At 62.7% G+C, this 14,006-nt stretch overlaps 3 protein-coding genes across 4 annotated transcripts; 2 read left to right on the plus strand and 1 right to left on the minus strand.

Annotated features, from left to right (window-relative positions):
• The first annotated feature begins 1,909 nt into the window (after positions 1-1,909).
• Positions 1,910-2,857, plus strand: LOC120754160 (interferon-induced transmembrane protein 5-like). Its single transcript, XM_040067455.2, has 2 exons — positions 1,910-2,117; positions 2,555-2,857. Exons 1-2 carry the CDS (start codon positions 1,929-1,931, stop codon positions 2,711-2,713), a joined length of 348 nt encoding a protein of 115 aa, XP_039923389.1. The 5' UTR covers positions 1,910-1,928; the 3' UTR covers positions 2,714-2,857.
• A 665-nt stretch (positions 2,858-3,522) lies between these two features.
• LOC120754159 (interferon-induced transmembrane protein 5-like) lies at positions 3,523-4,616 on the plus strand. Its single transcript, XM_040067454.2, has 2 exons — positions 3,523-3,774; positions 4,398-4,616. The coding sequence occupies exons 1-2, from the start codon at positions 3,583-3,585 to the stop codon at positions 4,614-4,616; spliced, it is 411 nt and encodes a 136-aa protein (XP_039923388.1). The 5' UTR covers positions 3,523-3,582.
• A 123-nt stretch (positions 4,617-4,739) lies between these two features.
• On the minus strand, positions 4,740-12,495 carry PGGHG (protein-glucosylgalactosylhydroxylysine glucosidase). Of its 2 annotated transcripts, XM_040067451.1 has the most exons (14): positions 12,243-12,495; positions 11,621-11,831; positions 10,883-11,318; positions 10,619-10,738; positions 10,230-10,361; positions 9,850-9,961; positions 9,377-9,449; positions 8,801-8,937; positions 8,420-8,553; positions 8,178-8,273; positions 7,957-8,054; positions 6,326-6,528; positions 6,158-6,238; positions 4,740-5,808 (listed from the first exon to the last, which is right to left on the minus strand). In XM_040067451.1, the coding sequence occupies exons 1-13, from the start codon at positions 12,493-12,495 to the stop codon at positions 6,174-6,176; spliced, it is 2,070 nt and encodes a 689-aa protein (XP_039923385.1). In that variant the 3' UTR covers positions 4,740-5,808; positions 6,158-6,173. The 2 variants fall into 2 exon arrangements, with proteins under 2 accessions (XP_039923385.1, XP_039923383.1); XM_040067449.1 differs by having other exon boundaries at positions 4,740-6,238.
• Between the last annotated feature and the right edge of the window lie 1,511 nt (positions 12,496-14,006).

Genomic DNA, 14,006 nt, shown 5'->3' on the forward strand with positions numbered 1-14,006 from the left:
GGATGTGGGTGGAACCTGATCCTTGCTGGGGTGTCACCGGGACCGCTCCCGTCCTCACCCGCTCTCAGGAAGGGCTGGCAGGAAGCAGAGCTGAGGGCAAGGCGGCTTTGATGGGGCGGGACGCGCAAAGGGCTTGAGCAGGATGAGCTGGGACGGGATTGAATAGGGTCAGCAGGGCTGGAGAGGCTCCCAGAGAGAAGGGGCTGGTGTGTGCTGCTGCTCCGTCCCGAACCGCCCCGCCGGGGCCCGATTCCACGTCTCTTCCCTGCAGCCAGGCGATTTGGGATCCTGCTGTGACTCAGATCCCCCATCCCACTTGCCTGGACCCGGGGTTTTTCCCAGGGCCGGCCGCCCATCTGCCTGCAGCAGGAAGCAGGGAATGAGTTCCACGTCTCAGCTTCACTGCTACGCGCAGCCATTGCTTTCGCCATTAAACTCATCCCAGCCCACCGATTTCCTCGTTTACGCTCCAGATTCTCTCCTCATCCCACAGGGGAGGGAACTATGGCCGGAGGAAGCCGCACCAAGCCTCAGCCATCCCTGTCACTCGGCTGGCAGGGCTGGCAGGGCCGGCAGCGCGGCGATCCTCGCGCCTCCTGGCTGCCGCACGTGCCACTCCCTGCCCAGCTCCAGGGGCGTCCGGAGCAGGGTCGTGGAAAATGCTGGCTGCAGCCCATCTGGCAGAGCCTCAGCTATGCAGCTGGCCTGGCTTCCCCCTTCCCCTTCGCTCTCCTCGCCCTCAGCAGGCCCCAGTCCTCGGGGCCCCGCAAGGATGGGAACAAAACCGTGTTCTTCCCTCTCCCCACGAACATCGGGCTCCTGCCAAGACTCCACGCTCCTAGGATGTCAGAAACCCCACTCGCTAACACAGCGGATATTTGTTGCAGGGTGCCTGGCACTGAGCCTGCGGTGAATCATCTTTTGCTCTGCTTTTTTCCTGGAAAACACGCTGCAAACAGGATCTGCCTCCTGCCCGACCCCAGGCTTGGCCTGCCCAAACCCCAGCACGCCCAATGGGAACTCAGGACAACAAAGGCCGTCACTCCAAGATCCCCTCTTCATCCTTCTCCCTGCTTTTACTGACGGTTTCCAATGCAAATCCAAAGGGCAGCCCCGCACAAGCCAAGGTGTTAAAAACTGACCCTTTCCCAGCCCAAAGCAGTCACCTGGCTCCTGTGCCCGCTCCGGGCTGCCGTGGACAGCTCTCACCAGCCCATCTGCCACCGAAACTCGGGAAGAGAATAAAAACCCTCCAGCACGATGTTTGTCAGTGACAGGGAACGAGGCATTACATTGTTCTGGCCAGGACGTGTCAAGGAAAACATTCCATCCACACGTAGTTCCATACCTGATGTTTCCCACACCTACATAGACAAGAACCCAAAGAAATTCTCACCCACCGGTCTAAACTGCACGATTCTTAGTATTTGGTCTGCTATGGGCTCTCGATCCCTTCGCCTTCGATGCTAATTTGCTCATTTTCGGTTCAATTTCCCAGCCCAGCCAAGCCAGGGAGAGGTGGTGTTGGTTAACATTCGCTAATGCTCGCTGATCTCCTCCGTATCTTCTGGCTGCTCCCAATCTGTGGATGTTCAGATCATCGGGCGTCTCCCTGCTAAAAGAGTCTTTCCGGGAGAACCTTGAATTCCCCTCCCCCTGGGCAAAGCCAAACAACCCCCTGACTAAACTTACATAAAAGAAATTAAATTTTGTTCCCTTTCCAACAATCCCCAAGCCTCCTCAAGTCCCTTTGGAGCCTCCCAAGTCCCCTTGAGCCCCCACGGGTCCCCAGCGCTGCCCTGCATCCCCAGACTGTGTGGGATGGGGGTCGCGGGGGACCGTGCCCCCCCTCCCTCTGCGGGGCGGTGCGGGGTCGGTCTCCCGCCCTGAGCGCACTCCCTCCCAGTTCCAGGCGTTCAATCCCGGTCATGGAGCCCAGGCAGGCGGACGTGTCCATCCCACTGCAGTCCTCCAAATGGGATGCGGCCGGCCCCGGCCCCCGCTCCGACCCGCAGCCCCGGGACTACGTGCTCTGGTCGGTGTTCAATGTGCTGCTGTGGTGCGCGCTGGGCGGCCTGGGCTGCCTCGGCTTCCCCGCGCTCGTCTACTCCATCAAGGTGAGGCGGGGGGGGAACCGGGGACCCCCGCCAGACACCCCGGATCTCGTCCTGATCGGCCCCGGGACCCCCACCCGGACTGAGCCCGGCACGGGATCCCCGACCTGTCCCGACTCCCTCCCCAGCTCCGGACCTCCCATCCAACCCGACCCAGCCCTACTGGGACCTTTCCCTCACCCCGGGATCCCCCAGCCCTCCCTGCCTCCCCCCCAGCCTCCAAACCCTTCCCCCATCCCCGGATTCCCAGATCCAGTCTCCCATCCTGGAGCCCCAATCTGGTCTCCCCGATGCGGTGTGCCCCCGTCGCGGCAGTGCCCGCTGGCCTCACGCCGTGCCCCGGGTGACGCCTTCCTGGGGTCCCGGCACGACCTTGCGGCCACCCCCGGGTGGGGCTGGCTCTCCGGTCGGTGCCCCCCACACACCCGTTTGTCCCCCAGGCCCGTGACTGCAAGGCGGCGGGGGACCCGGAGGGTGCCCGGCGCCACAGCGACCGCGCCAGGGTGGCGAACATCGTCTGCTCCGTGGTGGTCGCCCTCGCCTGGGCGATCTTCATCATCATCGCCATCATCATCATCGCCTCGCTCAGAGCCGCCTGACCACCGCCGGGCCCCACCCGCGGGGTGCTTCCCCCTCCCGCTCCCTCCTCTTTGCCTCCGCAATGTGCCCGCTCGGGGCGCGGGGGCCGAGGGAGGGACCCGCGGTCCCCTCGCTGCCCACGCCGCGGGTGCCCCCGCGGGAGGGGACGCGGCGGCCGGCTTGGGGCTTGGGGGACAGCTCCCCCCGCGCTTTGCTCTGCTCACCGCTCCCTGGCACCTGTGACGCACCTGTGGGTCGCCGCTGCCGCCAATAAATTTCCTTCCTCCAAAGCCGCTCGTCGTCACCTCGTTCGCGCCGCAGAGAGTCCTCGAGCGGCTCTGTGGCGTCCCGCTCCTCCTCCTCCTCTTCCTCCCGCTCCTCTCTCTGTCTCTGGAGCAGAACCCTTCCAGCCCAGATCCCGGGGAAGTTTCTTCCCAACGCCTAGGGCACGGCAGAGAAAGGAAATTAAATCCCCTCCGTTGTGTTTTGGCTGCCCACGCCCCGCACCCTGCAGCCCCGTCTCCCCTCCGCTGCCGGGGCGCCCCGTGGATGTGGCTCTGACACCTTTCCGTGTTTACTTCCCGCTTCTTCCACCCGAGAGCCCAAAAGCGCTGCCGAGGGGTCTGCCCTGCCCGGCACACCTGGAGGGTGGGGTCGGAGGTACCTGTGCCAGCCTTGCAGCCACCCTCCTGCGCTCCAGAGGCACGCTGGAGCCACCCGTGCTCCTCGTCCCGGGAGGAAGGCTGGCTATAAAAAGCCCGTGGGCTCTCCATCCCAGCCTTTCTCCCAGCCCGGCGTGCGGGACGACCGCATCCCTCAGGGCTGTAATTTCCCAGGTTTATATTTAGCCGAGCGGGGATATAAAGGCGGCGCCGGCCGCTCTCCCCCGATGCTGCCGGAGCCGCGGGTGCCCCTCTCCGCGGCCATGGACACCTCGTACCCGCGGGAGGAGCGGCCCTCCAAGCGGGGCTCGCCCCCCGCCGCCCCCGAGCCCCGCGACCACCTCGTCTGGGCCATCTTCAACACCCTCTACATGAACTTCTGCTGCCTGGGCTTCGTGGCGCTCGCCTTCGCCGTCAAGGTACGGGAGGGATGTCCGAGGAGGCACCGGGCGCTCGGGATAACTCCCGAGCGGGCCGGGGCGGGCACATCCCGACACTCGCCATGGGCGGGTGACACCTGCCGCCGGTGAATCCTCCCCGCGTCTCCTGCCGCTGATTCCGGAGGCTGTGGGACAGCCTTGGATAACCACAGCCCCCTGCCCGCCGCCCGAGGAGCGGCTGCTTCATCCTAAAAAATGCCACGGGGGCCGCGATGCCTCCACCCCGCCCCCCGGCAGGAGCAGCTCCGGCTGTGGAAGGACAGGGACAAGCAGGGTCTGGAGCCAGAGAGGCTCCGGAGGAAGCAAGAGGGAAAATCCCAGCTCCATCTGGACTAGATTGAAATAGAAAGATGGGGACAGGCTGGGGCTGGAGCCAGCGAGGCTCTGGATGAAGCAGGAATGAAAACGCAAGTGGGAAAGGATGCGGGGCTGGAGGGGAGCAGGAGCAGCCTGGGATGGATGGATGGATGGATGGATGGATGGATGGATGGATGGATGGATGGATGGATGGATGGATGGATGGATAAATTGTGGGTTGCAAGGAGGACAAAGCCCTGGAGCAGGAGGGGGCTGAGGGAAAGGTCTCTCCTCGGCCGTTGCAGGCTCGGGACCGGAAAGTGTCCGGGGACGTGGAAGCTGCTCGGCACTTCAGCTCCAAGGCGCGGTGCTACAACGCCCTGGCCACGGCGGGCAGCGTGGTGCTGCCACTCCTGCTCGGTGCCCTCATCGTCACCGGCGTCATCCACCTCTCCAAGCTGGCCCAGGACTCCGTCGGCTTCTTCACCTACCAGTTCAGCGGGAGCGACGACGAGGACCAGTGACCCAGGACCAAGGGCTGGCGGAGCCTCCTCTGCATCGCTGGTGGCCCCCCCAAAAAAGGCCACCACCCCTCTCTGCCGCCCCGCTCCCCAACCCCACTGTCAGGGCACAGCTGTTTTTGTTTATCCTGCGGGCTTTTTTTTACCTCCCGTTATCCCGTGTGAAGCCCCAGCTTCCGTGGTCGCTATTTTGAATCATTAAACGCTTCACACAGCGCCAGTTTCTGCGTGTGGAAAGGGGTGGAAGGGGGGGGTGCCATAGGGAAAAAAATAGGGGAAAAAAATAGGGGGAAAAAATAGGGGGAAAAAATAGGGATTTTTGGGTCCGATCGGGCTCCCAGCAGCCAGGACACACCGTCATTCCCAAAGCCTTTAGGGCCACCTCTGGCCACCGGGACCCCCGGCACCGAGGAGGGGAGGAAGCAGAGACGCTCCTGGGCCTGGCGGGGGCAGGATGCAGCAAATGGGGTGTGCTCTCGCCCCCCCAAAGGGAGGCTGACACCTGCAAACTCATTGCAGCGACACAGACATTCCCAGCCAACCCCGGCCAGGACGTGGGGGCAGGTGGGATGCACCCCCACTGCTCCCGGCTCCCTCTGCCCGGGCTGGAGATGGCTCGTTTTGGGAATAAAGGACCCCATTCTTGAGGATAAACACCCTTTACTGCCAGCTAGCCCTGGCACAGACTGTATCCCAGCCCCATCCAAATTCCCAGTCCCGGCGCAGTGCGCAGGGCTGGGGACAGCACGGTCCCTTCGCCGTGCCAAGAGCCGCCGCTAATTAGCGGCTGGTGGCTCTGATGAGGCCGGAGCAGGACCCAAGTAATTACACGGCAGCGGGAGAGTCCCTGCTCCAGCCCTAAGCATTCCCAGATGCTTCGGGGCACGGGGCTTTTTATAAACCGGGCCGAGATTCCTGGGGTTGGTTTGGCCAGGAGAGACCCCTCGGGGCAGGGAACGCCTTCGGCATTCCCGGGGCTGCTCCGCACGGGGCCCCGGGGACGGGGTTAAAAGGCTTTTGGCTGCATATTTTGGAGTAATATTTAGTGCCAGAACATCATCCATCTGGTGAAATAGCAGTGGCTGAACCTCCACAGCTCCTTGAGCACAGGGAGCAACCCAAGGGGAAGGTGAGGAACAGGGCAGGACATGCTGGAGGAGCTGGAGACAGGATCCTGGAGTCAGGAACAGGCTTCCTTAAAACACAAACATGTCGAGAGCATAAACAACTCCAGACCTTTGAAATGGTCACCTTCCAGGCTTGGTTTCCTCTCCCGTGCCAAGGTGTGGAGGGGAGCAGGGGGCTCAGATGTGGTGACAGCTCCAGCCACTGACTGCTCCCGGGGCCACGAGGACAGGTGGCACACAGGGACAGGCGGCACACAGGGACAGGTGGCACACAGGGACAGGTGGCACACAGGGACAGGTGGCACACAGGGACAGGAGGGGCGAAGGCCTCCTGGCACAGCCTGGCAGCCCCTTTCCACCCACTGCTGCCTACCCCCTCCACCAACACCCCGGATTTCCCGATCCAGTGGGCAACACCTGGAGCAGCCAGGGTTCAGGGGGTCCTGCTGGGTGACCTCTGGATCCGTCCGGGTGCTGTGGGGAAGGAGACGCTCTGCCCTGCAACAGAAAAGCTCGGTGTGAGACAGGGGAAGGGTTTCCTCCCAAATGATTTCGGGAAGCAGATCCAGGCACTGCTGCCCATACCTTCCCACAGGGGAAAGCGCTGTCCCGACCCCAGCACAGCTTCCAGGGGATGGTCCCAGGAGGCCTCAGTCACTTCCATCCTGATCTCCTCCCTGGTGATGGTGACCTCCAGTTTGTTGCCCAAGTAGGAGACGCTGGAGACTTTCAGCTTGGTGATATCGTCGGGAAAGGCGGGATCAAAGAGGAGGCCGGACCTTGTGATCCTGGAAAGGCAGGAGCAGGTCAGGGCGAGAGCAGCAGGAGCCACAGAGAAGCCAGGCTCAGGGAGCAGCCATCCCTCCAGGCATCACCCCCTCATGCACACCAGAGGAGCCCGAAAGGGTCCTCAGTGCATCCAAGGATCTCTGGGCAGATCCCAAACACACTGATGGAGCACCTGGGGTCGTGATTCCACAGCCCACCCCAAGATATTCTTGTCCCACTCCAGTTCCACAGCTGGGGCATGAGGTTTCCATAGGGTTAGATTTCATATTAAAAAAAACCCATAAACACAGCTCAGTTCTCTGCTCTGGTTCAGAGCTTGGCCTCAGCAGCAGCCGTGCTGGCAAAACTCCGGGAATGCCCTGCTCCTCTCAGAGCAGGTGACCCTCAGACACCCACCCCAGCTCCCACTCCAGCGGGATGGAGGGCTGGGCTCAGCACAACTGTTCCTGCTCCTTCCCCAGAAACAATGGAACAAACATCCCGACTTCTCCCTCCATCCCTGAGCCAAAGTCCAGCTGCCTGTGTGGGCGTCGGCTTCGGCTGAGGGAAAACAACGGCCCCGCTTGTCCCAGACCCAAATCCTGGCGCACCAGAGCTCTCCACCACCAGCTCCAGAACGCTGAGAGGGCCTCAGGGACTGGCCAGGGCTCAAGGAAGCCTTGGGGGTCTGGGGAGCCCCGGTGCTGCAGGGATCCGTGCCCTAGGGCGGGAAAGGCGGGAGCGTGGTGGCTGAGCAATGTCATCGCCACCTCTGGAATTTGGCCAGAGCCCCAGAGCAGTGGTTTGAGCCTGTGCCACGAGGGGCCCGACACGGCACACAGCGGGCGCCTGGAGACCTCCCAGCCTGGCCAAAGCCGAGATTTCCAGCTGGGAATACGGCAGCTCACACCCAACTCCACCGGGGAACGGGTGGCTTTTCCAGCTGGGAATACAGCAGCTCACACCCAGCTCCGCCAAGGAATGGGGTGGGTTTCCCCAGCAGCTCTGGCCACACACGTGGAGTGAAAACACGTAGTTAGGGCTGGAAGTTTTCACTGGGAATCAAAAGGCTTGATCCAGCCTCAGTTAAACCAGGAACAGGCTGAAGAGACGGCGGCTCCAGGGTGGAAACCACCACAGCTCTGAAATTACACCAACGGCTCCGTGTTTTCCCAGGATATTTCAGGGCTGAGGCGATGCCTGCTCAGCACTTCACTCCAGGGAGGCTCCCGGAGTGAGGCTGCAGGAGGTGTGTCCTCACCACATCCAAAGGAGACAGGATGATCTTGGTGCTGAAGCAGGGAAGAGGCTTAGGGAACGGCATTTTGCTTCCCAAATGTGGCCTGTAAGGAGCCTCTTAGCTGTTCCCAACATCGCTCCGGCCAAACAGGGACATTTTAAGGGACCAGTGGTGGCTTGGGAGTTAAAAGTGACACGACAGGTCTCACCTGAACCCCGTGAAGCCAAAGAGGATGACCTGCAGGAATCCACCCATTCCCGTCAGGAAGTTCACAGCTCCCGACCCGTCCGAGTTCTCCACCCAGACCTGCTCCAGCAGGAGAAAGAGAGGACGCGGGAGCTGATTTGGGATGCTCCAGGCTGCTCCGTGGGTTTCAATCCCCTTGTCCCCCGCCTGGGAGCAGGAGGGATCCGCAGCCCCGCCATCCACCTTGAAGGGCTCCGTGATGTTGCCGAAGCACTTTTCCAGCTGGCTCCGGGCTCTCTGCACCTCCTTCAGCTCCAGCCAGCCCACGGCAAACATGCTCTGCCGGAGAGGGAAAGGCGACGGCGCGGTGGAGCAGCACCACCTCCGATCCAGAGGGAGCATTCCCAGTGCACACCCCAGCTCTGTCCTCTGGATGGAGACGCTCCCCGGGGTGAATCCCAAGCCGGGCTCTGCCCTCTCCTCACCCAGGTCATGGCTGGCCCGGCCGGGTCAGTGACGGGCTCGTACATCTCCAGGTCGTTCCTCCGGACCTCGGCACTCATGGGATGCATCAGTGGGAACCCCAGCAGGACCACATCCGCCTGTTTCACCGGCTCACCTGGGGACAGGGCTGGTCAGACACGGAGCCGTTCCCAAATTCCCTAAGTTTCTGATCCCACTGGCGAGAAACAATCCGGGAAGGATTGAGGCAGGAAAACCACCCCAAGCCCAGCTCATTGCACCGTGCCAACAGCAGGGACTCTTCTTTTGCCATTCCCAAGCCCAAACCAGTTGGAACTCCGATCCTTCCAGGATTAAAAGTGTGATCCACGGCTGCCTCCACGGGCCGCTGCCTCCCCACTCACCTGGGCTGTAGCCATCGTACTCAGGGTGATACTTCCTCTCCTCATCAAAGGGCACTTTGATTTTCCTGGCACGGTCCTCCCACTCCTCTGGCACCGGGAGCAGCAGGTCCCGAGCCATGTCAGTGGCAAAGTTCAAGCTGGGAAGAAGGAGGAACAAGGTTTTAGGGGATGGGTGACGGTGAGAGGAGACAGGGGACAGAAGGAGCTGCAGAAAAGAGCTGCTGTGGAAGAACCAGGGGCAGAGATTGAGCCAGGGGTGACAGCTCCCATCAGGGAGCCGGCAGCCCGTTCCCCTGGCTGCGGATGTCTCCAGCTGGCTAACAGCACAGACACCCCACGGAATGCCAAGGGAGAACGGGATGGAGATCCCTCTCAGCCTCACGTGGGCATTGAACGGGTTGGAGGAGCCAGGGGAGCCCCTGCTCTCCCTCTGACTGCAGAGAGGTGACGAGGAGAGGGGTGTGAGGAGAGGGAGGAGGGATCCCCTCGGGAGCCCCACTGCTCCCACCCCTGCAGAGCGCTTCAGGGAGGCAGGCCATGCTTCCAGGCGCTCCCAGGAGGCATTCCAAAGGTTACCTGCGCCGCGCCACGGCATTGGTGTAGGCAGAGTTATCGACCTGGCTGTGGTACTCGTCTGGGGGCATGACACCTGCGGGGACACGAGGGGACCCTTGGCACCTCCGCACACCCAGGGGCTGCCGCCGCTCCGGGCCCCTCCTCAGGGACACAGCTGGAGGAAGGGGACCCTCCTGCCCATCCAGACCCTGCTGGCAGGACCCCACACAGTCCCAGTGGGATGCTCAGAGGAGAACACGCACGGTGCTGGCGCTGAAGCGGGAAAAACCCGGGATACAGCTCCAGCTGCTGCGTGCGGACACCTCATCCTGAGGGCATCTTGAAGGGGACCTTCAAGCCACGGAATCCCAGCGTGGTTTGGGTCGGCCCAAAGCTCATCCAGTTCCACACGCCTGCCATGGGCAGGGACACCTTCCACTAGACCAGGTGGCTCCGAACCTCCGCTTTCCACCCCGCTCCCAGGGCAGAGGCACCTCTGATGTGGTAGAGCTGCTCCTCCTCACTCCACACCATCCTGCTGCACCAGTACTGAGCCACGGCTTCCACCAGCTCCCAGCCCCCGTCCTCCCGGAACAGCTTCTGGTCCTGGGGGGGAAAACAGGGCCATGAGGGAGACTGCACCAGACCCAAAGTCAGCAGGAGGATGGAGATGAGCTCGGAGGAGATGGAGGGAGCACGAGGAAAGACTGGCCTGGTTCGAGCCAACAGGATGCTGAGACGCCCACAGGAGCAAGGACAGAGAAGGCAGGGCTGCAGGAGGGAGCCTGCGGAGCAGAGAGAGCAGTTCCTCAAGGAAGGGACAGTGACAGTGTCCTGCCACCGGGCCATCAGGCAGAGCACCCTCCCTTTTTACCTGCGTGGTGCAGTAATACTGCTCGAAGGCCATCAGGACATCTCCGGTGACATGGATTTCCTGGGCTCCGTAGATCTCCTCAGGACACACCTCCCGGCCGGTGGCTGCGCTCTCCCACGGGAACTTCGCGCCCTGCCAGGAGAAGGCACCCATGAGCGCATCACCTTGAAACAGCCCGGGATCCCCCTGGGGACAGGGACTGTCCCCCCCCATCCCGGGATCCCCCTGGGGACAGGGGCTGTCTCCCGCCATCCCGGGATCCCCCTGGGGACAGGGACTGTCCCCCCCCCATCCCGGGATCCCCCTGGGGACAGGGGCTGTCCCCCCCCATCCCGGGATCCCCCTGGGGACAGGGACTGTCCCCCCCCATCCCGGTGTCCCTGTCCCACCTCGTATCCCTGCTCCTGCGCGTTGCGCCTGGCGCCCTCCAGCGTGCGGATCCGGTACTGCAGGATGGCGCGGGCAGCCTCGGGACACAGCAGCAGAATGTTCGGGAAGATCCAGGTGTCCTGCGAGGCGGCGAGGCGCGGTTGGCTGCGGGGGTGGGGGGAAGCGTCCAAATGCTCCCGCCAGCTCCGCCCTTCGAGCGCACCCTCATCCCGATGGAAGGATGGAGTCCCTTCCAACCCCCCCAGGTGAGCACGACCCCTCACCTGGTCCCAGAAGACGTGTCCCCAGTAGTCCTCGCCGCGGGTGCCGTTGGACAAGCCGCCGGGGCTGATGCCGTGGAACAGGAGTCCCGGGCTGTCCCGGGGCGGGATGGCGCTCAGCAGGTAGTAGAGGCAGCCGTGCAGCGCCTGGCGCAGGGCCGGGGGCCCGTCCAGCTCCACGGAGCAGCCCCGGCGCAGCGCGGCCCAGGCGCGGACGTGGGAGCGGTGCAGGGAGCCCGCGGCCGCCAGGGCCAGCCCCGCGCTGTAGCTGCGCTTCGCCTCCTCCTCGCTCCCGGCCACGGCCGTCAGGAACTCCCAGCACCGCTCCCGCTCCTGCCCGCCCAGCGTCAGCGACTGCGGGATCGGGGTCCACAGCATGTGGACAGCGGGACGGGGGCCCCCCTCCACCTCGGGAACCAGCGTCTGCCCGTAGATGTAGCTGGATGAGACGGGAAGCGATTGAGGAAGGTGTTTTCTTCCCAAAATCCCGTCTGACCCTGCCCTCTGGCAGTGGGAAGCCGTCACAAATTTCTGTTCCCAGGAATCCAGTTCTAAAGGTCATCCCCTACAAATCTCCCATTTTCCCCAACCTCGCTTCTTTGGAATCACATCTAGCCCCTGTCACCTTCGCTGCTCTCACACATCGGCATGAGGGATAATTCCGGAGTGGCGAGTAATAAAAATGTTTCTGTGCTTAATTTGAGGGTGTTTTTTTAATATACCCCCATCCCCCGCACTCACTGCGCTCCCTGGAAGTCTGGCCCTGGGGTCAAGTCCAGGTCCCGGCTCTGCGGCACGAACAGGCTCCGGAGCTGGACGGTGACGGGATGCGTGGAGCCATCCAAGCGCCGGATGGTGATGCTGAAGGCCATCAGGTGCACCAGGGAGTGGTGGGCGTAGAGCTGGTGCGTGGCCGTGTAGCCAGGGGACTGAATCCTATGGCTGAAGGTCCCTGTAAGCACAGCCAGAGCCACCAGCCTTTGGAAACACTCGGATTCCCACCTCTGCCCTCTCCGCTGCTTCCCACCGGCTAAGGTATTGCTTATCCCGGGTCCAGATCCAGTTGCGGACTGGACAACACCGTGAGCCTGGCCGAGCTGCTGAGGGTTTGATGGTCTATGCCATCAAACATTTCACCGGGCTCCGCGACTGAAGAGAGTCTGCCGAGCCTGGCCCCGGCAGGGATAGAGCTACAGCCTGAAAATCGCTTATCCCCACACAAAAGGGGGATTTCCCGCTCCTTCCAGAGGAACAGTGCCCCGAGGCGAGCGGAGAACGAGGAGAAGGGAGACGCAGCCGAGCAGGAGGGGCAGCAAAAGCAGAGCGCATCGAAGCTGTGGGAAGGTGCCGGCTCCCCGCTCACCTGTCCAGGTGTCCAGGGCGAAGCTCTCCTCCGGGCTGTGGGCTCCGGGCGCTGCCATGCGCAGCCCCAGGGGGCTGGGCACATCGGCGCGGTGCGTGTCCCCCGCCGCCCCGCTGTACACGCCGGCGGCGTGCAGGATGTCCCGGAACACGCGGGTGCCCAGGAAGGCGCTGGTCACCGTGGGCAGCAGCCGCGGGTCCCCGGGCAGGGCCGTGGCCGTGAACACGCCGGGGTCGCCCTCACCATCGGCCATCGCCGCCGGCCTCACCTACGGAGCCGTGGGGACGGGACGGGGGCTGAGGGGACCAAGCACTGCCCTGCTCCCCGTAACCCCCCCGCTTGTCTCTGCCCCTTTTAGCGTCACCTCCAGCGGTTTTCCTCCATCCCAGCTTCCTCCCGGCCCCGGGGTGCGTCCCCTGCTCTCCTTCACCCCATCGCCAGTTGTCCCAGATCCTGACAGCTCACGGGCCTCATCACTTCTCAGCCTCCTCCCTCTTCCTCGTCTGCCGCCGCGATGGGATCGCACCAGTCTCTCCCAACACACACAGCCACCTTTCCCATCCCCATCCGGCCTCCCCTTCCTCCTGCCACTGTTCCGTGACACTTTGAAAAGTTCCAGACACTTCCCCCTCTCCCGGCTCACCCACATCCCTCTGTTCCCCCTCACTCCCGCTCAGCTTCCTGGGGCAGGACCTTTCTATTCCACTGATTTATAGACAAAACCGTATTTATGTGCCACGTACAAACGTCTCTACAGTTACGGACTAAAGATATGTACAGACACAGACACGAGTAAGCAGCCCTGACAAAAGGCAGCCGCAGCTGGCTCCTGGCGATGCCGGGCACGGGAAAAACACGGGAATGACGAAATGAGGCTCCGAGAGACTCTGGGAATCCAGCCAGGGTGGCACGGGGGCAAGGAGGGTGCCCAGCCCCCAGATCCCTCCCTGACAGCCGCCGGATGCAGGAACGCTCAGGCTCAGCTCGGTTTCCTCACTGAGGCTGAACCGTGAGGAAAATCCTGCCTTCGGGAAAGTGAAAAATCCCAACCCAGGGCGCGGAAGGGAGGAGGTGGGTCTTGCCTTCTGTCCTGAGCCTGTGCGGGCGGAGAGAGGCTGCTCCAGGGAAGGACGGAAGTTGACAAACCAAGAAAGAAGGAAGGAAATCGCTTTTTTTTTTCCCCCTTCTGCTTAAGAAGAATTCATTGGAAAGACGATCCTGGACACGCAGGTGTTTATCCAGCTGAGCTCAGTGCACTGCGGCTGCCTGGGAAGGGGGAACTGAAAGAGGAACACCAAATCAGATGATTTATGATGGCAAAGCCGCTGGCGGGTTAGCGGCGCACCCCGGTGACCTCCCGTGTCCACTGCCACACTCTGACCCTTCCCCTCGCCTGTTTCCAGGGAGGATAAAAATTCCATCTGGACTTTGGCTTTGGCATGTTTTGCAAGCCTCTTCCAGCTGGCCCCATCCTGGTGGGTCAGGGATCCAGGGACGGAGCTGCAGCCAGGCACCGCTGGCCTCTCCGAGCAGCCCGCGGTGCTCACCAGGATTATATTATTGCCCAATCCAGCGCTTACGGGATGGGCACAACACATCTGTCCCCTGCTGCAAAACCATGGAAACACCCCCGTGGAGCCTGGCTGGGTCAGTCCTGCAGGTGCCAATGCCCCAGGGATCCCGCGGGAACACCCTGACAAAGGGCAGGGCCCGAGCATAACACTCACTCCCAGCTCTACTCCTTTGGTATTCCAGGGTCTGATC

The sequence above is a fragment of the Hirundo rustica genome, chromosome 6 (assembly GCF_015227805.2).
Source record: "Hirundo rustica isolate bHirRus1 chromosome 6, bHirRus1.pri.v3, whole genome shotgun sequence".
Taxonomy (NCBI): domain Eukaryota; kingdom Metazoa; phylum Chordata; class Aves; order Passeriformes; family Hirundinidae; genus Hirundo; species Hirundo rustica.

Bases quoted from the DNA above. Each gene is read 5' to 3' on its own strand.
- LOC120754160 (XM_040067455.2), top strand. From the start codon at position 1,929: ATGGAGCCCAGGCAGGCGGACGTGTCCATCCCACTGCAGTCCTCCAAA. The intron at 2,118-2,554 runs GTGAGGCGGGGG...TTTGTCCCCCAG, and splicing joins CGCTCGTCTACTCCATCAAG to GCCCGTGACTGCAAGGCGGC.
- LOC120754159 (XM_040067454.2), top strand. From the start codon at position 3,583: ATGCTGCCGGAGCCGCGGGTGCCCCTCTCCGCGGCCATGGACACCTCG. The intron at 3,775-4,397 runs GTACGGGAGGGA...CGGCCGTTGCAG, and splicing joins CGCTCGCCTTCGCCGTCAAG to GCTCGGGACCGGAAAGTGTC.
- PGGHG (XM_040067451.1), bottom strand. From the start codon at position 12,495: ATGGCCGATGGTGAGGGCGACCCCGGCGTGTTCACGGCCACGGCCCTG. The intron at 8,938-9,376 runs GTAACCTTTGGA...CCTTCTTCCCAG, and splicing joins AATGCCGTGGCGCGGCGCAG to CTTGAACTTTGCCACTGACA. The intron at 8,274-8,419 runs GTGAGGAGAGGG...CCTCTCCGGCAG, and splicing joins CCGGGCCAGCCATGACCTGG to AGCATGTTTGCCGTGGGCTG.